This window comes from Oncorhynchus clarkii, chromosome 10 (genome assembly GCF_045791955.1).
Source record: "Oncorhynchus clarkii lewisi isolate Uvic-CL-2024 chromosome 10, UVic_Ocla_1.0, whole genome shotgun sequence".
Taxonomy (NCBI): domain Eukaryota; kingdom Metazoa; phylum Chordata; class Actinopteri; order Salmoniformes; family Salmonidae; genus Oncorhynchus; species Oncorhynchus clarkii.
In genome coordinates this window covers 29,463,170-29,490,671 of record NC_092156.1, presented here as the reverse complement: position 1 = coordinate 29,490,671, position 27,502 = coordinate 29,463,170, and the positions used below count along the sequence as shown (strand labels likewise).

General features: G+C 43.8%; 1 protein-coding gene across 7 annotated transcripts in view; it reads right to left on the bottom strand.

The window, feature by feature from the left end:
• The window catches only part of LOC139418248 (nuclear receptor corepressor 1-like), a 126,704-nt gene that overhangs the window by 86,137 nt on the left and 13,065 nt on the right, over positions 1-27,502 (bottom strand). For all 7 annotated transcript variants that reach the window (XM_071167550.1, XM_071167553.1, XM_071167555.1 and 4 more), the window contains exons 3-9: positions 26,464-26,558; positions 17,513-17,732; positions 17,036-17,218; positions 15,777-15,899; positions 13,738-13,794; positions 13,538-13,590; positions 680-746 (exon numbers count right to left, since the gene is read on the bottom strand). In XM_071167550.1, the coding sequence (XP_071023651.1) occupies positions 680-746; positions 13,538-13,590; positions 13,738-13,794; positions 15,777-15,899; positions 17,036-17,218; positions 17,513-17,732; positions 26,464-26,558 (798 nt within the window). The remainder of the gene's footprint in view (positions 1-679; positions 747-13,537; positions 13,591-13,737; positions 13,795-15,776; positions 15,900-17,035; positions 17,219-17,512; positions 17,733-26,463; positions 26,559-27,502) is intronic.

Genomic DNA, 27,502 nt, shown 5'->3' with positions numbered 1-27,502 from the left:
CGCACACAGTTAACCATAGCTAGCTACCTTCATCATTTAAAAAAGGAAAACGTTTACAATGGGGGTGATCATTAGTAAAAACTATTTTTAGCTATGGGCTGACTAACTGATAAGAGTAATTTCACTAGTGCTGTTTTGGTCTGAGGTCTGTCCCTTTGATGACATTGGTTACTTAATCCATTGACTAAGGGAAAGCCACTGATTGGACTTACAGTACCATACTAGTAGGGATGCAAGGAGATACCCTGTTCAAACAGAATTTGTGTTATAAACATGTCAACCATGAAATTCTAAAACCAATAAGAGGGCATGTAAGCTAAAGCTAGCGTGCGTGACTGCCACCTATTAATTTAAAATTCAATTGGCGTCAAAGACCTGCAGCGGACAATAAAACGCCACCAAATTGAGAAATGCAATGCAGTTTAACATACTGTGTATGCATACAGTTAGAGAGCTTACAAATGGGGTAAACAATCAAAGTATTATTGTCCATGGTCCGTTTGGGTCATCTCTATGAGAGCACAGCTTGTGTGGTGGAGATTTACAACCATGTCAGTCAGGCTGTCCAAGTGTGTTTGGGTTCAATTGTTTGTATCAGTCTGTTTTGTTCGAAGCATTCAACACATTTCCTTGAAGTTTCCTTCCCTTGAATCCCTACCTCAAAAGCAGGGAGACTTACCCTTTGTTTACGAGCATGGTTCCTTCTCTTGAAAAACAGAATCAGTTTCTTCCTCATCACTTGATTACTGGGAGAGAGAGAAAAATTGTTTGGTCAGTGAGGTGTGCACTGATCTAGGGTCCATAGGGACACTACTGTTACTGTAAACAATACAACACAATTATCCTGTAGGAAATAGTAAACAGGTACACAATATTATATGTGCACAAAACATGCCTATTTAATTGCACTAAAATAATCAACCTAACTATCTGCCTTTCACCTCTCCATGGATATAAAGAAATCAATAAGGAGAGGATCCTGTATCAACAACACAACCGCTGTCTATCATTGGTCAACAAGAGCTGGGCAAACAACATCACTACTTCCTTCCTACAACACAGCAGCAGAGTGCAGAGTCATTACTTTAGAGAGTCACCAAACCATAGAGGGAAGAAAACATCTGTGGTGTAGTAAAAAGCATTACCTCCAAAAGCAACATGCAGTGCATGAGGTATTTCACACAGAGATTGCAGACACAGTAAACAATCCTGAAGAAACAACAGGGTCAATTTAGATGTTATGTACTTGCCATCTGATCTGTGTGTAACAAGTACTTTACACAAACAGGCCATGGGAGGTGCTCTCATGACCTTAACTAGGGTTGCAAAGCGTCGGGAACTTTCCGGTAAATTTCAGGATTTTTCCCGGATATTTTCCATGGGAAGTTAAGCCAGGAAATGTTGCTTAAATTCATCACAAAAAAGTTAGCTTATAACAGTGAACCTTTTCTGTGGGATACAGAAAGCAATTCTAGGTCTTGTGGAATATTTTGGTGAAACTGTCCCCAATTCGATGGAATTGCACCTTGTGCATGTACAGTGAGTGCACTCTTCCATCACATGTACAGTTATGGCCAAAAGTTATGAGAATGACAATTATTAATTTTCACAAAGTCTGCTACCTCAGTTTGTACGGTGGCAATTTGCATATACTCCAGAATGTTATGAAGAGTGATCAGATGAAATGCAAATTCCCTCTTTGCCATGCAAATGAATGGAATCCCCAAAAAACATGTCCACTGCATTTCAGCCATGCCACAAAAGGACCAGCTGACATCATGTCAGTGATTATTTCGTAAACGCAGGTGTGAGTGTTGACGAGGACAAGGCTGGAGATCACTATGTCATGCTGATTGAGGTGCTTGGAATCATTGTTCTTCCTCTGTCAACCATGGTTACCTGCAAGGAAACACGTGCCGCCATCATTGCGTTGCACAAAAAGGGCTTCACAGGCAAGGATATTGCTGCCAGTGCACATAAATCAACCACTTATCGGATCATCAAGAACTTCCAAGGAGGGCGGTTCAATTGTTGTGAAGGCTTCAGGGCGCCCAAGAAAGTCCAGCAAGCGCCAGGACCTAAAGTTGATTCAGCTGCGGGATCGGGGCACCACCAGTACAGAGCTTGCTCAGGAATGACAGCAGGCAGGTGTGAGAGCATCTGCATGCACAGTGAGGCGAAGACTTTTGGAGGATGGCCTGGTGTCAAGAAGGGCAGCAAAGAAGCCACTTCTCTCCAGGAAAAACATCAGGGACAGACTGATATTCTGCAAAAGGTACAGGGATTGGACTGCTGAGGACTAGGCTAAAGTCATTTTCTCTGATGAATCCCCTTTCCGATTGTTTGGGGCATCCGTAAAAAAGATTGTCCGGAGAAGACAAGGTGAGCGCTACCATCAGTCCTGTGTCATGCCAACAGTAAAGCATCCGGAGACAATTCATGTGTGGGGTTGTTCCTCAGCCAAGGGAGTGGGCTCACTCACAATTTTGCCTAAGAACACAGCCATGAATAAAGAACGGTACCAACACATCCTCCGAGAGCAACTTCTCCCAACCATCCAGGAACAGTTTGTTGACAAACAATGCCTTTTCCAGCATGATGAAGCACCTTGCCATAAGGCAAAAGTGATAACTAAGTGGCTCGGGGAACAAAACATCAATATTTTGGGTCCATGGCCAGGAAACTCCCCAGACCTTAATCCCATTGAGAACTTGTGGTCAATCCTCAAGAGGCGGGTGGACAAACTAATACCCACAAATTCTGACAAACTCCAAGCATTGATTATGCAAGAATGGGCTGCTATCAGTCAGGATGTGGCCCAGAAGTTAATTGACAGCATGCCAGGGCAGATGGCAGAGGTTTTGAAAAAGAAGGGTCAACACTGCTAATATGGACTCTTCGCATCAACGTCATGTAATTGTCAATAAAAGCCTTTGACACTTATGAAATTCTAGTAATTATACTTCAGGATTCCATAGTAATATCTGACAACAACAAAAAATCTAAGGACACTGAGGCAGCAGACTGTGAAAATTAATATTTGTGTCATTCTCAAAACTTTTGGCACGACTGTACAGCTGATTCTCAAGATCTTGCACACTAAATGAGATGATATAGAGCCCACACTCCTACACTGTCTGAGTCAAGGACTACATGCTTTCTGGTAAATTTTGATTATAATACTGGGTGGGGTGAATATATTGCATATGACATTTTTTCAATAACTAGTAAATAGTAATCACTGCAGCTAATGTAGAAGGAAAAGCTGTGTACATTGGAAAATACTGTGCCAAATCATGTGTGAAGGCAACAAAGATGGAGAATCAGCTGGCCAAGTGCATGAAGTTCCCCCAGCGCTCACAACAAGCAACCTCTGACGAAAGTCCATCAACTTCTATTCGAGGTGAAAATGATGAATCAGATACCTCATCAATAGCAACAGCTCACGGTCTTCCTGAATCAGAAGTTTTTCTTGAGTCAGTGGAGGAAGGTAGTCGGAGAAAGGCTGATGAATGTCTTGCTCGAGCTGTGTTTGCAACTGGTTCACCTCTGATGCTCACAGGCAATGTGTATTGGAAGAGATTTCTGAATGTTCTTCGCCCAGCATACACCCCTCCAACCAGACATGCTTTATCTACCCATTTGCTGGATGCAGAGTTCAAGGTCGAGCAAATCATAGATAAACGGGCAGTAATAGAATCATCTCTGATGGGTGGTCGAATGTTTGTGGGCAAGGAATAATTAACTACATCATCTCCACCCCTCAACCAGTATTCCACAAGAACACAGACACAAGGGACAACAGACACACCAGTCTCTACATTGCAGATGAGCTGAAGGCAGTAATCAATGACCTTGGACCACAGAAGGTATTTGCACTGGTGAAAGACAACCGTGTGAACATGAAGGGTGCTTGGTCTGAAGTGGAGGAGTCCTACCCTCACATCACACCCATTGGCTGTGCTGCTCATGCATTAACTCTGATCCTCAAGGACATCATGGCACTGAAAACAATGGATACACTCCACAAGAGAGCCAAGGAAATGGTTAGGTATGTGAAGGGTCATCAAGTTATAGCAGCAATCTACCTCACCTTGCAAAGTGAGAGGAATAACAGCACCACATTGAAGCTGCCCAGCAATACCCGTTGAGGTGGTGTTGTCATTATGTTTGACAGTCTCCTGGAGGGGAAGGAGTCTCTCCAAGAAATGGCCATATCACTGTCTGCCGATATGGACAGCCCCATCAAGAGGATTTTGGGAGAGAGTGGTAAGCAGCCTGAAACCTATAGCAGTAGCCATTGCACAGATTAAGGTAGACAATGCCATTCTGTCTGACGTTGACACTGCTTGCAGATGTAAGAGAAGAAATCCGTACTGCCCTGCCCAATTCACTGTTGCGCCAAGCAGAGGAAACTGCAGTTTTGAAAGACATCAAAAAGTGAAGACTTCTGCCTGAAGCCCATACACGCCGTAGCGTACATGTTGGACCCCAATTATGCTGGCAAGAGCATCCTATCTGGTGCAGAGATCAACCAGGACTATGGTATGATCACTGCCGTGTCTTGCCACCTTGGCTTGGATCAGGGCAAGGTTCTTGGAAGTACACTTCCAAGCAAGGGCTTTGGGAAGGAGATGCAATATGGCAGTCATGCCAACATATCTCATCAGCCACCTGGTGGAAAGGACTTCGTGGATCTGAAGCTCTTTCCCCTGTTGACTCAATCATCCTCCAAATCACACCAACATCAGCCACCTCCGAGTGCAACTGGTCCTTGTGTGGGAACACACACACACACACACCAAAGCCTTTTTGAGCCTGACAACGAGCCACCCGCAACAAGGTTGGAAAGGGACAGTAAAGATGAGGCCTTAGAGTCTGATGTTCAAGAGGTGGACATTGAGGAGGTCCAGGGACAAGACATGGAAGCCTGAGAGGAAGACAACTAAAGCTTTAGTTTAGACTATCATTTTACAGATGTACAGTGGGGCAAAAAAGTATTTAGTCAGCCACCAATTGTGCAAGTTCTCCTACTTAAAAAGATGAGGCCTGTAATTTTCATCATAGGTACACTTCAACTATGACAGACAAAATGAGATTTTTTTTGCCCCACTGTATGTTGAAAATGTTTTTGGGAGATTTTATTTTTTAATTTTTTTATTTCACCTTTATTTAACCAGGTAGGCAAGTTGAGAACAAGTTCTCATTTACAATTACGACCTGGCGAAGATAAAGCAGAGCAGTTCGACACATATAACAACACAGAGTTGTTATATGGAGTAAAACAAACATACAGTCAATAATACAGTAGAAACAAGTCAATATACGATGTGAGCAAATGAGGTGAGATATGGGAGGTAAAGACAAAAAAATGCCATGGTGGCAAAGTAAATACACTGCTCAAAAAAATAAAGGGAACACTAAAATAACACATCCTAGATCTGAATAAATGAAATATTCTTATTAAATACTTTTTTCTTTACATAGTAGAATGCACTTACAACAAAATCACACAAAAATGATCAATGGAAATCAAATTTAGCAACCCATGGAGGTCTGGATTTGGAGTAACACTCAAAATTAAAGTGGAAAACCACACTACAGGCTGATCCAACTTTGATGTAATGTCCTTAAAACAAGTCAAAATGAGGCTTAGTAGTGTGTGTGGCCTCCACGTGCCTGTATGATCTCCCTACAACGCCTGGGCATGCTCCTGATGAGGTGGCGGATGGTCTTCTGAGGGATCTCCTCCCAGACCTGGACTAAAGCATCCGCCAACACCTGGACAGTCTGTGGTGCAACGTGGCGTTGGTGGATGGAGCGAGACATGATGTCCCAGATGTGCTCAATTGGATTCAGGTCTGGGGAACGGGCAGGCCAGTCCATAGCATCAATGCCTTCCTATTGCAGGAACTTTTGACACACTCCAGCCACATGAGGTCTAGCATTGTCTTGCATTAGGAGGAACCCAGGGCCAACCGCACCAGCATATGGTCTCACAAGGGGTCTGAGGATCTCATCTCGGTACCTAACCGCCAAACCGGTCATGCTGGAGGATGGTGCAGGCAGCAGAACGTTCTCCACGGCGCCTCCAGACTCTGTCACATGTGCTCAGTGTGAACCTGCTTTCATCTGTGAAGAGCACAGGGCGCCAGTGGCGAATTTGCTAATCTTGGTGTTCTCTGGCAAATGCCAAACGTCCTGTACGGTGTTGGGCTGTAAGCACAACCCCCACCTGTGGACGTCGGGCCCTCATACCATCCTCATGGAGTCTGTTTCTGACCGTTTGAGCAGACACATGCACATTTGTGGCCTGCTAGAGGTCATTTTGTAGGGCTCTGGCAGTGCTCCTCCTGCTCCTCCTTGCACAAAGGCGGAGGTAGCGGTCCTGCTGCTGGGTTGTTGCCCTCCTACGGCCTCCTCCACATCTCCTGATGTACTGGCCTGTCTCCTGGTAGCGCCTCCATGCTCTGGACACTACGCTGACAGACACAGCAAACCTTCTTGCCACAGCTCGCATTGATGTGCCATCCTGGATGAACTGCACTACCTGAGCCACTTGTGTGGGTTGTAGACTCCGTCTCATGCTACCACTAGAGTGAAAGCACTGCCAGCATTCAAAAGTGACCAAAACATCAGCCAGGAAGCATAGGAACTGAGAAGTGGTCTGTGGTCCCCACCTGCAGAAACACTCCTTTATTGGGGGTGTCTTGCTAATTGCCTATAATTTCCACCTGTTGTCTATTCCATTTGCACAACAGCATGTGAAGTTTGTCAATCAGTGTTGCTTCCTATGTGGACAGTTTGATTTCACAGAAGTGTGATTGACTTGGAGTTACATTGTGTTGTTTAAGTGTTCCCTTTATTTTTTTGAGCAGTGTACAATATAGCAAGTAAAACACTGGAATGGTAGATCTGCAGTGGAAAAATGTGCAAAGTAGAAATAAAAATAATGGGGTGCAAAGGAGCAAAATAAATACAGCAGGGCAAGAGGTAGTTGTTTGGGCTAAATTATAGGTGGGCTATGTACAGGTGCAGTAATCTGTGAGCTGCTCTGACAGCTGGTGCATAAAGCTAGCGAGGGAGATAAGTGTTTCCAGTTTCAGAGATTTTTGTAGTTCGTTCCAGTCATTGGCAGCAGAGAACTGGAAGGAGAGGCGGCCAAAGAACGAATTGGTTTTGGGGGTGACCAGAGAGATATACCTGCTGGAGCGCGTGCTACAGGTGGGTGATGCTATGGTGACCAGCGAGCTGAGATAAGGGGGGACTTTACCTAGCAGGGTCTTGTAGATGACATGGAGCCAGTGGGTTTGGCGACGAGTATGAAGCGAGGGCCAGCCAACGAGAGAGTACAGGTGGCACTGTGATAGACTGCATCATATTTGTTGAGTAGGGTATTGGAGGCTATTTTGTAAATGACATCGCCGAAGTCGAGGATCAGTAGGATGGTCAGTTTTACAAGGGTATGTTTGGCAGCATGAGCTTTGTTGCGAAATAGGAAGCCAATTCTAGATTTAACTTTGGATTGGAGATGTTTGATGTGGGTCTGGAAGGAGAGTTTACAGTCTAACCAGACACCTAGGTATTTGTAGTTGTCAGAGACATCCAGAGTAGTGATGTTGGACAGGTGGGCAGGTGCAGGCAGCGATCGGTTGAAGAGCATGCATTTAGTTTTACTTGTATTTAAGAGCAATTGGAGGCCACGGAAGGAGAGTTGTATGGCATTGAAGCTTGCCTGGAGGGTTGTTAACAGTGTCCAAAGAAGGGCCAGAAGTATACAGAATGGTGTCGTCTGCGTAGAGGTGGATCAGAGACTCACCAGCAGCAAGAGCGACATTATTGATGTATACAGAGAAGAGAGTCGGTCCAAGAATTGAACCCTGTGGCACCCCCATAGAGACTGCCAGAGGTCCGGACAACAGACCCTCCGATTTGACACACTGAACTCTATCAGAGAAGTAGTTGGTGAACCAGGCGAGGCAATCATTTGAGAAACCAAGGCTGTCAAGTCTACCGATGAGGATGTGGTGATTGACAGAGTCGAAAGCCTTGGCCAGATCAATGAATACGGCTGCACAGTAACGTTTCTTATCGATGGCGGTTAAGATATCGTTTAGGACCTTGAGCGTGGCTGAGGTGCACCCATGACCAGCTCTGAAAACAGATTGCATAGCATTGAATAGGTGAGATTCGAAATGGTCGGTAATCTGTTTGTTGACTTGGCTTTCGAAGACCTTAGAAAGGTAGGGTAGGATTGATATAGGTCTGTAGCAGTTTGGGTCAACAGTGCCCCCCCCCCCCCCCTTTGAAGAGGGGGGTGACCGCAGCTGCCTTCCAATCTTTGGGAATCTCAGACGACACGAAATAGGTTGAACAGGCTAGTAATAGGGGTGGCAACAATTTCGGCAGATAATTTTAGAAAGAAAGGGTCCAGATTGTCTAGCCCGGCTGATTTGTAGGGGTCCACATTTTGCAGCCCTTTCAGAACATCAGCTGACTGGATTTGGGAGAAGGAGAAATGGGGAAGGTTTGGGCGAGTTGCTGTGGGGGGTGCAGTGCTGTTGACCGGGATAGGAGTAGCCAGGTGGAAAGCATGGCCAGCCGTAGAAAAATGCTTATTGAAATTCTCAATTATTGTAGATTTATCAGTGGTGACAGTGTTTCCTATCTTCAGTGCAGTGGGCAGCTGGGAGGAGGTGTTCTTATTCTCCATGGACTTTACAGTGTCCCAGAACTTTTTTGAGTTAGTGTTGCAGGAAGCAAATTTCTGCTTGAAAAAGCTAGCCTTGGCTTTTCTAACTGCCGGTGTATAATGGTTTCTAGCTTCCCTGAACAGCTGCATATCACGGGGGCTGTCCGATGCTAATGCAGAACGCCATAGGATGTTTTTGTGTTGGTTAATGGCAGTCAGGTCTGGGGAGAACCAAGGGCTATATCTGTTCCTGGTTCTAAATTTCTTGAATGGGGCATGCTTATTTAAGATGGTTAGGAAGGCATTTAAAAAAAAACAGGCATCCTCTACTGACGGGATGAGATCAATATCCTTCCAGGATACCCCAGCCAGGTCTATTAGAAAGGCCTGCTCGCTGAAGTGTTTCAGGGAGCGTTTGACAGTGATGAGTGGAGGTCGTTTGACCGCTGACCCATTACGGATGCAGGCAATGATCTCTGAGATCTTGGTTGAAGACAGCAGAGGTGTATTTAGAGGGCAAGTTGGTTAGGATGATATCTATGAGGGTGCCCGTGATTACGGCTTTGGGGAGGTACCTGGTAGGTTCATTGATCATTTGTGTGAGATTGAGGGCATCAAGCTTAGATTGTAGGATGGCGGGGGTGTTAAGCATGTTCCAGTTTAGGTCGCCTAGCAGCACGAGCTCTGAAGATAGATGGGGGGCAATCAGTTCACATATGGTGTCCAGAGCACAGCTGGGGGCAGAGGGTGGTCTATAGCAGGCGGCAACGGTGAGAGACTTGTTTTTAGAGAGGTGGATTTTTAAAAGTAGAAATTAAAATTGTTTGGGTACAGACCTGGATAGTAGGACAGAACTCTGCAGGCTATCTTTGCAGTAGATTGCAACACCGCCCACTTTGGCAGTTCTATCTTTGTCTGAAAATGTTGTAGTTAGGGATGAACATTTCAGAATTTTTTGGTGGTCTTCCTAAGCCAGGATTCAGACACAGCTAGAACATCCGGGTTGGCAGAGTGTGCTAAAGCAGTGGATGAAACAAACCTAGGGAGGAGGCTTCAAATATTAGGGGGCAGTATTTTCATTTTTGGAAAAAAAACATTCCTGTTTTAAACAGGATATTTTGTCAGGACAAGATGCTAGAATATGCATATAATTGACAGCTTTGGATAGAAAACACTAATTTTTCCAAAACTGTAAAGATATTGTCTGTGAGTATAACAGAACTGATGTTGCAGGCGAAAGCCTGAGAAGAATCCAATCCGGAAGTGCCCCAGGTGTTGAAAGCGCTGCGTTCCAATGAGTCCCTATTGAGCTGTGAATGTGTCATCAACGAGCTTACGCTTTCTACGTATTCCCCAAGGTGTCTACAGCATTGTGACGTAGTTTTACACATTTATGTTGAAGAATAGCCGTAGGCGGCTACATTGCGTAAGTGGTCACATGGTGGCTCCGAGAGAGATTCTCCGAGAGAGATAAAATACAGAGGTAGCCATTACTCCAATCGGTCCTACTGAAAAACGAATTGTCCCAACGGATATATTATCGAATAGATATTAGAGGATTGATTATAAACAACGTTTGTCATGTTTCTGTCGATATTATGTTGCTAATATGAAATATTTTTCGCCGTTGTCGTGACCGCAATTTCCGGGTGATTTCTCAGCCAAACGTGAAGAACAAACGGAGCTATTTCGCCTACAAAAATAATATTTTGGGAAAAAATGAACTTTGGCTATCTACCTGGGAGTCTCGTGAGTGAAAACATGCGAAGTTCAAAGGTAAACGATTTAATTTGATTGCTTTTCTGATTTTCGTGACAAGGTTGCCTGCTGCTAGCAAGGCATAATGCTATGCTAGTCTATGATAAACTTACACAAATGCTTGTCTAGCTTTGGCTGTAAAGCTGAGATGACAGGGTGATTAACAAAAAGCTAAGCTGTGTTCCAATATATTTCACTTGTGATTTTCATGAATAGGAAGATTTTCTAGGAAGATTTATGTCCGTTGCGTTATGCTAATTAGTGTCAGGCGATGATTACGCTCCCGGTTTGAGAGTCACAAGCAGTTAACATGCATGAAACCAAGGCTATTACGGTTACAGAAGTCATCAAAAGAGAGCGCCTGGGGAATAGGAGTGGAGCTAGGCACTGCAGGGCCTGGATTCACCTCTACATCACCAGAGGAAAAGAGGAGGAGTAGGATAAGGGTACGGCTAAAAGCAATGGGGGCGATAAAATAGCTTCAAGGTATAATGTACAGACAAAGGTATGGTAGGATGTGAATACAATGGAGGTAAACATAGGTATTGAGTGATGATGAGAGAGATACTGTCTCTAGAAACATCATTGAAACCAGGAGATGTCATCGCATGTGTGGGTGGCGGAACTAATAGGTTGGATAAGGTATAGTGAGCAGGACTAGAGGTTCTACAGTGAAATAAGCCAATAAACACTAACCAGAACAGCAATGGACAAGGCATATTGACATTAAGGAGAGGCATGCTTAGTCGAGTTATCAAAAGGGTCCAGTGAGTAGTGAGGTTGGTTGGGGTGGAAGGATCATTGGGGATCATTCAATATTCCCTTTTGTTGTTCAGTGAAATCATTCCATGTGAAGAGTCAACTCAATTAAAGTTCAATATGTAACTAAATGTTTTTTTCTATTGGAAGGATTTAATCATTTGCAATTATGTCTACTTATGATAAGGTAAAAGGTTTATGTTCGTCTCCATATGATATGGTAAATATATCCAAAGCAAAATACATCTATATTTAAGTGGTATGAATATTAATTTGCATATATTTCCGTTAATTCCCATATATTCCTGCTAATTCCCACCACTGAATATTCCCAAAATGCGCAACCCTACATACCATCTCTCCTTAGGACACCATCACTGAGGGGTAAGAACAGTGGTTGGGCCACCTTAAGTGCACACAAGTAAAGTCCTTGATTAAAAGGCCTCAACCATAGGCCAGTTTCTCATGGTTAGACCCAGACATCCTGGCCTTCAACCCTACCATCTACACCCCTACATTAACCTAGCTATATGTTTCTTTCACTTTACACCGACGGATCCTCTTTTTCAATCTTTCTCACTTGTGTCAATGGAGCAAACAGAGAATTCATGACCCGGCTGACAGTGCAGACAAAACTCAACCATTAATTATCAAAATAGAGGTTCACACAGTGGGGCAAAAAGGTATTTAGTCAGCCACCAATTGTGCAAGTTCTCCCACTTAAAAAGATGAGAGGCCTGTAATTTTCATCATAGGTTCACTTCAACTATGACAGACAAAACAAACAAAAAAAAAAAAAAAAATCGAGAAAATCACATTGTAGGATTTTTAATGAATTTATTGGCAAATTATGGTGGAAAATAAGTATTTGGTCACCTACAAACAAGCAAGATTTCTGGCTCTCACAGACCTGTAACTTCTTCTTTAAGAGGCTCCTCTGTCCTCCACTCATTCATTACCTGTATTAATGGCACCTGTTTGAACTAGTTATCAGTATAAAAGACACCTGTCCACAACCTCAAACAGTCACACTCCAAACTCCACTATGGCCAAGACCAAAGCGCTGTCAAAGGACACCAGAAACAAAATTGTAGACCTGCACCAGGCTGGGAAGACTGAATCTGCAATAGGTAAGCAGCGTGGTTTGAAGAAATCAACTGTGGGAGCAATTATTAGGAAATGGAAGACATACAAGACCACTGATAATCTCCCTCGATCTGGGGCTCCATGCAAGATCTCACCCCGTGGGGTCAAAATGATCACAAGAACGGTGAGCAAAAATCCCAGAACCACACGGGGGGACCTAGTGAATGACCTGCAGAGAGCTGGGACCAAAGTAACAAAGCCTACCATCAGTAACACACTACGCCGCCAGGGACTCAAATCCTGCAGTGCCAGACGTGTCCCACTGCTTAAGCCAGTACATGTCCAGGCCCGTCTGAAGTTTGCTAGAGAGCATTTGGATGATCCAGAAGACGACTGGGAGAATGTCATATGGTCAAATGAAACCAAAATATAACTTTTTGGTAAAAACTCAACTTGTCGTGTTTGGAGGACAATGAATGCTGAGTTGCATCCAAAGAACACCATACCTACTGTGAAGCATGGGGGTGGAAACGTCATGCTTTGGGGCTGTTTTTCTGCAAAGGGACCAGGATGACTGATCCGTGTAAAGGAAAGAATGAAAAGGGGCCATGTATCGTGAGATTTTGAGTGAAAACCTCCTTCCATCAGCAAGGGCATTGAAGATGAAACGTGGCTGGGTCTTTCAGAATGACAATGATCCCAAACACACCGCCCGGGCAACGAAGGAGTGGCTTCGTAAGAAGCATTTCAAGGTCCTGGAGTGGCCTAGCCAGTCTCCAGATCTCAACCCCATAGAAAATCTTTGGAGGGAGTTGAAAGTCCGTGTTAACCAGCAACAGCCTCAAAACATCACCGCTCTAGAGGAGATCTGCGTGGAGGAATGGGCCAAAATACCAGCAACAGTGTGTGAAAACCTTGTGAAGACTTACAGAAAACGTTTGACCTCTGTCATTGCCAACAAAGGGTATATAACAAAGTATTGAGATAAACTTTTGTCATTGACCAAATACTTATTTTCCACCATAATTTGCAAATTAATTAATTAAAAAATCCTACAATGTGATTTTCTGGATTTAAAAAAAAAATTGTCTGTCATAGTTGAAGTGTACCTATGATGAAAATTACAGGCCTCTCATCTTTTTAAGTGGGAGAACTTGCACAATTGGTGGCTGACTAAATACTTTTTTGCCCCACTGTATATACATACACACCGTACATGCAAGAAACAAAGTGCATACTCACGTCTTTATGTTGTCATGGTAAACTTTTGTATCCGATGGCTGATTATAGAGGGGCTAAGAAAAAGAAATCAGTCTAAGTAATGACTATCATTAGCTACTACTATTATAATAATTCAAATCATTGCTACCATATGCAGTTTTTCAAAGAACCTTATCTAGGAAACAATCATTCAACCATTGAAAAACCCCTCAACCACCTACCAGTTCAACCTTAGGACCAAGACCTTCGAATATCTTATGGGCCTCTTCAGCTTTTTTCTGAAATGTAATAAAATACACAATATGATGATAGTTAGTAGGTCTCAAAATAATAGAGACCCTTCACTCAAAGTAGTAGTCCTTTGTGATTGAACACACAATGTGGCCTGCAGGCTCTGCGGTTCCGTGTGTTTAATTACAGCAGCATAGACTCTTGCCAGCATAAGACAATAACTATTTGGACACATTAATTTGCTAAAATATCTTCCCTTTTTCCCCCCCTCAACTCCACAAAACGCTCCAATATTTTAGAACTCCCAAGCGTCTGAACTCTAAAAATATGTATTTTTTCCCAGGCAGCACTGTGCGGCGAATCTCCCTGCCCAAAAGAGGAAAGCCAAGGGAGATTGTCGGGCCAGGTTATAAAACGAGTTTCAATAAGAAGCTCAATCAGCTGAGCGAGTGACCAAATAAATTCTCCAAAGCATGTGATCTCCATGTACTGTATTTCCAAACTAATTTACATAAGTAATAGGAATGTGTCCATCTCTGAATTCTTTTTGCATATCGTTTGCTTGTGATTTTTTGTGGTTTCTAAGCTTTTGTCCAAATGACGCATAAAGAATTGAGAAGCTACAGTTGTTTGAAAAGCAGACACACAATACAAAGACAGAGAAAATAGTGTTCCGGTAGAGCATAATTAATAGACCTTGGCAATAGTGACAAATCACATATCACACAAGACTGTAAACTGTAAAAAAAACTATCTAAAAACACATTTTTAAAAAACAATATTTTCATAAAAACTCTGCCCAGATACTGCTGTGGCAGATAACCAAGACCACAAGGGGAATGTTCTACGTGGCCCGTAGCTCTGCTCTCACAGTCTTGGCTGAGGAGAAGCTTTCCTGGTAAAAGGGTTAATGGCTGCCTGAAAAGGATGCAGTGCAGACACGACCAACAGTAACCTCCACACACAGTCCCTCCCTCCCTTCTCCTTCTGCTAAAAAACACAAGATACACGCAGTCGGGGGATTGCGCAGGAGCAGTTGGCACTCCCTCGCATGCTACCTGCGTCACCTGGGACCACTTTAGAGATTTTTTTCTACAGTAAAAAGACTACAGTAGCCACTAGGATGTAGACAAACAAGGCAACCATGACTGCAGATGTATAACATAGCAGTAATCCCATTTACTGTAGTCTCAAAATGATTAAACATTTATATTATGTAATAAAGTTTATTTATTTTCATTTCTATTTCAAAATGGAGCACACTTTGTTAGTAGCATGTATTAAATCATATGAAATAAAGTCATTCAAATAATTTGACTCACCCACATCATTATACCTGGATGCAAAAGTATCAACTCTGAAACAGTTTTATTAATTTGGGCTAATGGCTAATAGCTTCTACCTGAGCACATGGTACGTGGTAATTGCATGCAATTCACATTTTCTGTGTAGATGGCGATAATTAGCATAACACTCTGTACTCAGTCCCTCTTCCCCATTTGCTCACTGAGAAGCATTGCTGCATGAGCCAGGCGGGGGAGAGCTACTATAGCGCTGCGCAATTCACGGCCATGTCGCGTACGCAGGCGGTGAACCCACCTCCGGCAGCGTAATTTTTTGGGGAGAGCTGGGACACTCTATCCTGTTTTATACGCACCCTTTCTCTCTCAATATGTCTCGCTCTCTGACAGAAATACACACGAGCAAAACACACACATATAATTCACACACACAACTCCAAAGGGACTGTCTTGAAAAAATATCCATGACACATGAACAAAAAGACTTAACGGAATCCTGGATGACATTCAAGCCTTTCTAGCCCTAGAAACTTATAAACAAGCATTGTAAGATTTAAGTATTGTTATGCATTGCCCCTCCAGATTCATAACTTTTATCAAGTATGAAGTAGATAACAGTACAGCGTGGTAAAACCACCAGACACATGGAGTTGTCTGTGTAGTCACAGCTATAGTAAAGGTGGAGTGCAGCATGTGTACAGTAGCGGAGGATTCCCCATTAAACCCACCCTGTTCTCGTCATAGATGATCTGGACAATGCTGCGGTGCTTGTTGTGTTCCTGTGGTATGGGGGGAGGGGTCACTGGCTTTTCTGGCTCCACTGGCTTCGCCGCTTCCTCCTCCAGTTGTTGCTAAGAGACAACATCAACACATTACCTCTGTCAATAAATGAATGTGCGCAGACAAACACACACAGGAAAATATTATATGGTAAACTTCCTCTCCTCCATAAATCATACAATAAAATTAGGCATGGGTTTCATGCTGCATATTCACGTTTTCTAAATCCACCTCGATTCAGCTAATGGTGGTGGCTGGACAGGAAGACAAGGCTCAGTGTTAATCTGATTCCAGTCTCTGATATGTGAGGCTCATGCCGGATTATTCCCCACCAACTTGTTTTAGGGCATTTATTTTAAGAGCTCTGTAATGTAACTGATAATGGCTGATCTATGCACCATCTAAGACTATTGACTGATAGTTAAACTAGTGTGTGTACAATAGTTGAACTGGTGTGTCTGTGTGCGTTTACATGCTTAAGGTTAAGTAAACAACCTGGTTATAGAAAGCCGCCTGAGATTAGGGGTTCCTGGAATACCTTGAATAAATAAAACCCAGAAAATCCTGGGAAAAGCTTCAGGAAAACATAAACATTTACTTTCTCCCAAAGCCAAGCTCAGTTTACCTTCCTTTCTAATGAGTAGGGATTCCAAAAATATGTGTTTTTTTCTATCCAACTACAAACATTTTTATGAAGCAAGTTAATGCTCACTTCACCAGGTCAGGACAGGAAGAGCGATTGACATAGCAAATAATCCCACAGGCGGGGGGGGGGGGGGGGGGGGGGGGCAACCTGTAGCTCTGCCTGGAGATGAGTGGCCCTCCCTGAGACTACTAGCTAACCTGTGGGGCTTAGCTTAAGGCCCTTTAACCATGTCTGGCTCACTTCCAACAGAGACAGGTTCATTTCCACCTCCTTGTTACTGAGACGAGGCTTTTCACTCAGTTATAATATCTTGTGAAATATTTGTATTAGTGGGCATGTATGCATGACAAAAATACATTTGTTTTAGTTCAATCAACAATTCCATCAGATGTAATTTTGATGCATTTGGTTTATGGGCACTGTTTAAATCAACTCCAATATTTATGCCATTGGCTAGAGCTCCAAGACAGGAAATATTTTTATCGACACAAATCACAGAATAATTTCAACAGGTCTGGGGCAGGCTATTAAAGTGTGTCACGTAACAGTGGCCTAAACAACCTGCTTCTTCTTCAGCTTGAAGATCTGCTGCTCCACTTTAGCGATCTCTCTGTCCACACGGTCCATGCTCTGGATCAGCTCCTCCTTGGACAATCTGGAGGGCGAGCTGTCAGGCACCTCCCCCACGTGGTGCAGCCCTCCTGGAGCCTGGGACTCGGCTTTCATGCCACTGAACTGGGTCTCCTGGAACACAGACAGAGAACGTGAGTCCACTGCAGTGAACGAGGGTTCAATACATTGTGCATGTTTGAGATTGACTACAATGTAGTCAGAGTCACTGACAGACTGTACAGAATCTACAACTCAACTTGTATCCCAAATAAATTATCATTATGTGATCAAAATGAGCCATGCTGCACCTCACCTTGCTGAAATCGATATCCTCAAACATATTTAAAGTCATTGAGGGTTTAATACATTGCTTTAGCCATCATTTTCTATGTCTTTATTAGAACTAGGTAGATCGGCGACGTGCACCTTATTGACCTCCCCTAAGTTGGCTCTGAGGCTGTCCTGAACCTGGTGGGACTGCAGGGGTAAAATGATTCCCCCGGGCAGGGCACCGCGGGCGAAGTGGGCCTCCGAGACAGTCTCCATGCGGGGCCGCTTGGCCTCCAGAGCCTCGTGGCCGTCAGCCTGCTGCTGGGAGGTGACACTGTGGAACTGCTGCTCGTAGCCATGACGTCTCTCTGGAGGCCTGGAGGAGGAAGGTAAACATCAGATCACACACATTCCTCATGATACAGGAATAACATCTATAGTGACTACCTTCAACAATAACATCTATGCCAGGGGTGCTCAAGTATTATTTGAGAAGGTCCGGTAACACACATTTCCTAGGTGGCAAAAGTCCGGATGGATAGTCATTCATCAGCGTAGCAACAAATCCCAACCCATGCTACCCCAAACTTCTCACATCCCCCTTGTTTGCAGATTTTTGTTGTTGCAATTCTACATATTTTTCATGTCTAAACAATGTTAAGAGAGGGAAACGAGGCGGTCTTCTGGTCAGACTCCGGAGACGGGCACAGCGCACACCACTCCCTAGCATTCTTCTTGCCAATGTCCAGTCTCTTGACAACAAGGTTGATGAAATCCGAGCAAGGGTAGCATTCCAGAGGGACATCAGAGACTGTAACGTTCTTTGCTTCACGGAAACGTGGCTTACTGGAGAGACGCAATCCGAAGCGGTGCAGCCAACAGGTTTCTCCACGCATCGCGCAGACAGGAAAAAACATCTTTCTGGTAAAAAGAGGGGCGGGGGCGTATGCCTTATGACTAACGTGACATGGTGCGATGAAAGAAACATACAGGAACTCAAATCCTTCTGTTCACCTGATTTAGAATTCCTCACAATCAAATGTAGACCGCATTATCTACCAAGAGAATTCTCTTCGATTATAATCACAGCCGTATATATCCCCCCCCAAGCAGACACATCGATGGCTCTGAACGAACTTTATTTAACTCTCTGCAAACTGGAAACAATTTATCCGGAGGCTGCATTCATTGTAGCTGGGGATTTTAACAAGGCTAATCTGAAAACAAGACTCCCCAAATTTTATCAGCATATCGATTGCGCAACCAGGGGAGGAAAGACCTTGGACCATTGTTACTCTAACTTCCGCGCCGCATATACGGCCCTGCCCCGCCCCCCTTTCGGAAAAGCTGACCACGACTCCATTTTGTTGATCCCTGCCTACAGACAGAAACTAAAACAAGAGGCTCCCACGCTGAGGTCTGTCCAACGCTGGTCCGACCAAGCTGACTCCACACTCCAAGACTGCTTCCATCACGTGGACTGGGAGATGTTTCGTATTGCGTCAGATAACAACATTGACGAATACGCTGATTCGGTGTGCGAGTTCATTAGAACGTGCGTTGAAGATGTCGTTCCCATAGCAACGATTAAAACATTCCCTAACCAGAAACCGTGGATTGATGGCAGCATTCGTGTGAAACTGAAAGCGCGAACCACTGCTTTTAATCAGGGCAAGGTGTCTGGTAACATGACCGAATACAAACAGTGCAGCTATTCCCTCCGCAAGGCTATCAAACAAGCTAAGCGCCAGTACAGAGACAAAGTAGAATCTCAATTCAACGGCTCAGACACAAGAGGCATGTGGCAGGGTCTACAGTCAATCACGGACTACAGGAAGAAACCCAGCCCAGTCACGGACCAGGATGTCTTGCTCCCAGGCAGACTAAATAACTTTTTTGCCCGCTTTGAGGACAATACAGTGCCACTGACACGGCCTGCAACGAAAACATGCGGTCTCTCCTTCACTGCAGCCGAGGTGAGTAAGACATTTAAACGTGTTAACCCTCGCAAGGCTGCAGGCCCAGATGGCATCCCCAGCCGCGCCCTCAGAGCATGCGCAGACCAGCTGGCCGGTGTGTTTACGGACATATTCAATCAATCCCTATACCAGTCTGCTGTTCCCACATGCTTCAAGAGGGCCACCATTGTTCCTGTTCCCAAGAAAGCTAAGGTAACTGAGCTAAATGACTACCGCCCCGTAGCACTCACATCCGTCATCATGAAGTGCTTTGAGAGACTAGTCAAGGACCATATCACCTCCACCCTACCTGACACCCTAGACCCACTCCAATTTGCTTACCGCCCAAATAGGTCCACAGACGATGCAATCTCAACCACACTGCACACTGCCCTAACCCATCTGGACAAGAGGAATACCTATGTGAGAATGCTGTTCATCGACTACAGCTCGGCATTCAACACCATAGTACCCTCCAAGCTCGTCATCAAGCTCGAGACCCTGGGTCTCGACCCCGCCCTGTGCAACTGGGTACTGGACTTCCTGACGGGCCGCCCCCAGGTGGTGAGGGTAGGCAACAACATCTCCTCCCCGCTGATCCTCAACACTGGGGCCCCACAAGGTTGCGTTCTGAGCCCTCTCCTGTACTCCCTGTTCACCCACGACTGCGTGGCCACGCACGCCTCCAACTCAATCATCAAGTTTGCGGACGACACAACAGTGGTAGGCTTGATTACCAACAACGATGAGACGGCCTACAGGGAGGAGGTGAGGGCCCTCGGAGTGTGGTGTCAGGAAAACAACCTCACACTCAACGTCAACAAAACTAAGGAGATGATTGTGGACTTCAGGAAACAGCAGAGGGAACACCCCCCTATCCACATCGATGGAACAGTAGTGGAGAGGGTAGCAAGTTTTAAGTTCCTCGGCATACACATCACAGACAAACTGAATTGGTCCACTCACACAGACAGCATTGTGAAGAAGGCGCAGCAGCGCCTCTTCAACCTCAGGAGGCTGAAGAAATTCGGCTTGTCACCAAAAGCACTCACAAACTTCTACAGATGCACAATCGAGAGCATCCTGGCGGGCTGTATCACCGCCTGGTACGGCAACTGCTCCGCCCTCAACCGTAAGGCTCTCCAGAGGGTAGTGAGGTCTGCACAACGCATCACCGGGGGCAAACTACCTGCCCTCCAGGACACCTACACCACCCGATGTCACAGGAAGGCCATAAAGATCATCAAGGACATCAACCACCCGAGCCACTGCCTGTTCACCCCGCTATCATCCAGAAGGCGAGGTCAGTACAGGTGCATCAAAGCTGGGACCGAGAGACTGAAAAACAGCTTCTATCTCAAGGCCATCAGACTGTTAAACAGCCACCACTAACACTGAGTGGCTGCTGCCAACACACTGACACTGACTCAACTCCAGCCACTTTAATAATGGGAATTGATGGGAAATGATGTAAATATATCACTAGCCACTTTAAACAATGCTACCTTATATAAATGTTACTTACCCTACATTATTCATCTCATACGCATACGTATATACTGTACTCTATATCATCGACGGTATCCTTATGTAATACATGTATCACTAGCCACTTTATACTATACTATGCCACTTTGTTTACATACTCATCTCATTTGTACATACTGTACCCGATACCATCTACTGTATCTTGCCTATGCTGCTCTGTACCATCACTCATTCATATATCCTTATGTACATATTCTTTATCCCCTTACACTGTGTACAAGACAGTAGTTTTGGAATTGTTAGTTAGATTACTTGTTATTACTGCATTGTCGGAACTAGAAGCACAAGCATTTCGCTACACTCGCATTAACATCTGCTAACCATGTGTATGTGACAAATAAAATTTGATTTGATTTGATTTGATTTGATTTAATATGATACCAGGGGTCATAGCCTTACCGAGATGCAAAAAATCTTGGGCGACTGAGAGTTGTCTGATCTTCCCAACTAATTGATTGAATTTTAAAGTATATTTTTCCATTTATAGACACATTCTATGAGTTTATCAAATCAACTTTATGCACTGAGATGGTCTGATGCTTCAAGCGCACCGCTTGATAAAATAATGAAGACAACAAATGACTAGGAGGGTGTCCGACTGCAATTGACTTGATTGTGCGCAGATTTGCTGCGTGATAGATAGATCGATAAATAAGTGTACCAAAAATCCCTCATTCATTTGGGAAAAACATTCCCTAAACCCTTGCGCTCTTTACGTGACATGAATGCGTCGCACGCACGTGACCAATACACCCTGACCTAAAGCATATCATAATCACATCAATAAAATGGGTTATAACAAACTCCAAACACATGACAGCAAAATGGATGCAGAGGACATGACAAAAACTTGAAAACGGGGGAATGTTTACTTGTGGCTCAGTAGGTAAAATGGGAAGTCGGATGTGTAGAATAAATTTGACTAGTTGTGGAAAATACTGGAGATTAAGAAAAATAATGTAAGGAGCAGGCACTGTATATTATGCATGCCAAACAGATGCTGTTAGAATATAATATCACTTTTCTGATCGTTTGAAGAATGTAAACAAATTATAAGCATACCAGAGTCTGTTGTAATGTATTTTTTTTGTTTAAGGGCAAAGACTAAAATCATTAGCATTAATTTGTGAAATGGAACAATTTACTTATTGTTCACGCTAATTATTCAAGGGTCCCTTTATTGTATTTTAAAACGAAAATGCTTGATTGCATTTCAAATCCTGAATGACACATGCTGTGTGATGACATGAACAAATTAATTAATTAATTGATACAGTATTGAAATACTGGCCTAAGAAAGTTATGGTATTAGGACTAAACAGGATGCCCTCTTTGACCTTCAGCTCAATGGTGGTTATACAAGGCTGCTATACGAAACCTACTAATGATAGCATTACTTAATATTATAATGATGGTAATAACAAAAACAACAAGGAGATCATTAAATAAATTATAAGTAAAAGGCTGTTCTAACGGGGGGGAAAGCATGAAGCCTTTATTACAGCATAGCAACAACAAAAAAGATACAATTGCCAAACTGTTTATCCAGCATGTTGTGGTTGCCAAGCCTCACGGAATCAGTAGGCTACACGAACACTCAAACAGAATCTCTTATTTCTGTAGATATACAGTGGGGCAAAAAATAATTTAGTCAGCTTCCAATTGTGCAAGTTCTCCCACTTAAAAAGATGAGAGAGGCCTGTAATTTTCATCATAGGTACACTTCAACTATGACAGACAAAATGAGAAAAAAAATACAGAAAATCACATTGTAGGATTTTTAATGAATTTATTTGCAAATTATGGTGGAAAATAAGTATTTGGTCACCTACAAACAAGCAAGATTTCTGGCTCTCACAGACCTGTAACTTTGTCTTTAAGAGGCTCCTCTGTCCTCCACTCGTTACCTGTATTAATGGCACCTGTTTGAACTTGTTATCAGTATAAAAGACACCTCAACCTCAAACAGTCACACTCCAAACTCCACTATGGCCAAGACCAAAGAGCTGTCAAAGGACACCAGGAACAAAATTGTAGACCTGTACCAGGCTGGGAAGACTGAATCTGCAATAGGTAAGCAGCTTGGTTTGAAGAAATCAACTGTGGGAGCCCCACTTTTTTGCCCCACTGTACCGTGCCTTCAGCCCCCTTGACTTATTGATACGTTACAAAATGTATTTAAAAAAAAGTTTAAATCCTTAGCAATCGACCTACACACAATACCCCACCCATAATGATAAAGAAATAACAGGTTAAAAAAATTTGCAAATGTATTAAAAATACCTTATTTACATAAGTATTCATACCCTTTGCTAGGAGACTCGAAATTGAGCTTAAATCAAATTTTATTTGTCACATGCGCCGAATACAACAGGTATTCCTTAGTGAAATGCTTACTTACAAGCCCTTAATCAACAATGTAGTTATGAAAATACCTATTAAAAAAAAGGTACGAGATAAAAGTAACAAATAATTAAAGTGCAGCAGTAAATAACAATAGTGAGGCTATATACAGGGGGATACTGGTACAGAGTGTCAATGTGCGGGGGCACCGGTGTCGAGGTAATATGTACATGTAGGTAGAGTTATTAAAATGATAATAGATAATAGAATAGAGTGTAGCAGCAGCATAGAAGAGGGGGGAGGGGCAATGCAAATAGTCTGGGTAGCCATTTTATTATGTGTTCAGGAGTCTTACGGCTTGGGGGTAGAAGCTGTTTAGAAGCCTCTTGGACCTCGACTTGGCGCTCCAGTACAGCTTGCCGTGAGGTAGCAGAGAGAACAATCTATGACCTAGGGTGGCTGGATTCTATGACAACTTTTAGGGCCTTCCTCTGACACAGCCTGGAATAGAGGTCCTGGATGGCAGGAAGCTTGGCCCCAGTGATGTCGTAGGCTGTGTGCACTACCCTCTGTAGCGCCTTGCGGTCAGATGTCGAGCAGTTGCCATACCAGGCAGAGATGAAACCCGTCAGGCTGGATGCAAGTGCATCCTGTTCCCATTGATCCTCCTTGAGATGTTTCTACAACTTGGAGTCCATCTGTGGTAAATTCAATCGATTGGACATGATTAGGAAAGGAACACACCTGTCTAGATAAGGTCCCACAGTTGACAGTGCATGTCAGAGCAAAAACCAAGCCATGAGGTCGAAGGAATTGTCTGTAGAGCGCCGAGACAGGGTTGTGTCAAGGCACAGACCTGGGGAATGGTACTGCAGCATTGAAGGCCGCCAAGAACATAGTGGCCTCCATCGATCTGAAATGGAAGATTGGACCCACCAAGACTCTTCCTTGAGCTGAATGCCAGGCCAAACTGAGCAATCAGGGGGAGAAGGGCCTGGTCATGGAGGTGACCAAGAATCCAAGGGTCACTGACAGAGCTCCAGAGTTTATCTGTAAAGATGGGAGAACCTTCCAGAAGGACAACCATCTCCGCAGCACAAAATCACACCTTTATGGTAGTGGCCAGACAGAAGCCACTCCTCAGTAAAAGGCATGACAGCACGCTTACGGTTTGCCAAAATGGCACCTAAAGACTCTCAGACCATGAGAAACAAGATTTTCTGGTCTGATGAAACCAAGATTGAACTCTTTGGCCTGAATGCCAAGCGTCACGTCTGGAAGAAACCTGGCACCATTCCTACGGTGAAGAAAGGTGGCAGCAACATGCTGTGATGGTGTTTTTCAGCGACAGGTACTGGGAGACTAGGTCGAGGCAAAGATGAACAGAGCAAAGTACAGAGAGATCCTTGATGAAAACCTGCTCAGGACCTCAGACTGGGGTGAAGGTTCACCTTCCAACAGGACAACGACCCTAAGTACACAGCCAAGACAAATCATGAGTGGCTTCAAGACAAGTCTCTGAATGTCATTGAGTGGCTCAGCCAGAGCTGGACTTGAACCCGATCGAACATCTCTGGAGACCTGAAAATAGCTGAGCAGCAATGCTCCCCATCCAACCTGACAGAGCTTGAGAGGATCTGCAGAGAAGAATGGGAGAAACTCCCCAAATACAGGCATGCCAAGCTTGTTGCGTCATACCCAAGAAGACTCGAGGCTGTAATTGCTTCCAAAGGAGCTTCAACAAAGTACTGAGTAAAATGTCTGAATACTTATGTAAATGTGATGTTTTTTATTTTTAAGAAATTATCAAACATTACTAAAAATCTGTTTTTGCTTTGTCATTATGGGGTATTGTGTTTAGATTGATGATGGAAAAAAAACAAATTTCATACATTTTAGAATAAGGCTATAACCTAACAAAATGTGGAAAAAGTCATGGTCTGAATACTTTTCCAATATGGATGATTTATAAAGCCAGGCACATTTAACAGTTAGACTATTGATTATAGACCTAATTAAGTTGGGGTTTCCCCATCTTCTCACTTTTCTTTCGGTACATTTTACCCCTTTTTCTTGTGATATCCAAACTGGTAGTTACAGTCTTGTCCGTACGGGAGTTGCAGCAATGGGACTCGGGAGAGGCGGAGGTCGAGATCCACGCATCCCCCGAAACACGACCCGAAAGCCAGCCGCACCAATGTGTAGGAGAAAACACAGTCCAAATGATGAATTCAGCGTGCATGCGCCTGGCCCTCCACAAGGAGTTGCTAGGGCGCGATGGGACAAGGACATCCCGGCTCACTAAACCCTCCCCTAACCCCTAAAACGCTGCCCCACTCAGGAGTGCCCCTCCTCACTTTTCGTAGACAATTAAGGCAAATGCTGTTTTTTCATCTCCTAACGCTGCTGCTGCATCCGCCGCATTGTTCTCAACAGCAACATGCTGGTTAACTTTGCTATTATGCACATAGCAACACGGTCTAGGAAAAAGGCGCCAATTCAACAGCGCATTGATGTTTCAGAACCGCGGACAGCGACCGCTATCCAACACAGGAAAAGGGCATTTGTTATAAAATAATATTTTTATTAGTGTGGTACCATTGTTCTTAGGTAATATGGCCATATAAAATTGCAGTAGTATGTCTCGGTGATGGACCGCACCATCCCCACAATGGACAGGCGAAAGTCAGACCGGTGTCTTATACACCATAAAATATAATTTTTGATACTGCTCGACTAAATTAATCTCGGGCGACCAACAGCCTATCGACCAATTGACAAAACGGGGTGAGCCCTAGAAGCCGCATTCCGTATTGACCCTGGTCTGAGTCAGGATCCGGAACTCAGAACAGGGTTTTATGCACTAGTACATTCTATAGCAGGGATGTTCAATGTCGGTCCTATAGGGCCGAAACACTTCTGTTTTTCATCCTTACCTTCAAAACGTGGGACACCAGGTGAGTGCAAATAAAAACCAGAACTGGAATTGAACAGTGCTACTCTATAGGATGGTTTCCCAGACACCAGATAACAGCCAGTACTAACCTAAAAGGCATATGGAGACTCTCGATTGAAAGTACTTCTTAGTCCAAGACTAGGCTTAATATGGGTCAGGGAAACTGGCCATATGAGTAGACCTTTTCTTTTGTGCTACTTTTAGGATAACTGAAAAATCCCAGAAATTACTGTCATCATCCCCCCAACAGACTATAATAACAGGCTTTTGAAGCGGAGGTGGCCGTTGATATCGTTAAGTACCTCTCAGTTCCAGGGTGGAATTCCGAAAGCAAGGAGGGCCTTCGTCGACCTTGCTGGTCCTGCAGGTGACCTCGGTAGTCAGGGACGGTGAACTCCTACACACACACACACACACACACACACACACACATTAAGCAAACAATAATAACATGCTGGTTTAGACTAGAGCCAGTTGCACAGTGAATAGGGCAGGTCTGCACAGCCACGAGACACAGCCTGTTGATAACACATGGCATGTCAGAGCAACAACACATTTCACCAAAACAGCGCTATTGCCCAAACCAATCGATAACAATTCAAAACAAAAAAATGTTTAAGATAATAAAATTACATGTAGGGCCCTAATGCATTCAGAATGCAAAAAAATCAAATAAAAAAAGCCCAGCATTGCAGAATCCCTCATGTTGGATTGCAAGGGAGGCAGAGACATTTATGCCTATGATACACTATCAAAAGGGAAACCTCTCTACTTGATGATTATTAACGATTTACACAAAAGTCTTTGAACAGCCACCGCAGAGAAGCAACAAGACACTACATCAATGCCCACATCCTCGAGCACCTTTTTACCTCGACAAACTAGAAATCAAAATCGGTTTCATTGCTTTCAAGTGAGGGCAGTGAATTGATTTAAACCTGTTTTTTTTGGGGGGGGGTGAAAAGGTTAAATGCACCCGTTTTTATCTAAATATCAAATAATTTCTAGGTAACAATTAAGTACCTTGCTGTGATCGTTCTCAGCAAAGAATTTCTCAAGCAATAATTTAGCTAGGACTGTGAGAGTGATCTGAGTGGGGAGGGGAAAACTGTTGGCAGCGAGGTTTGGAACTTTATTGATCTGTTAACTCATCTATGATGACACCATGCGGGCAAACTGTATCCCACCACAACAGGCTGACATTTAAGGGGGTCTTTTCAAACAGCTCTTACACTAAAAGGGCACTATCATAATTTTCACATTATTCCAACCTCATAGTATAATACACAGGAAATCACATTTGACTGCACTGGGCCTTTAATGGCTTCTATCGGGGAGTAA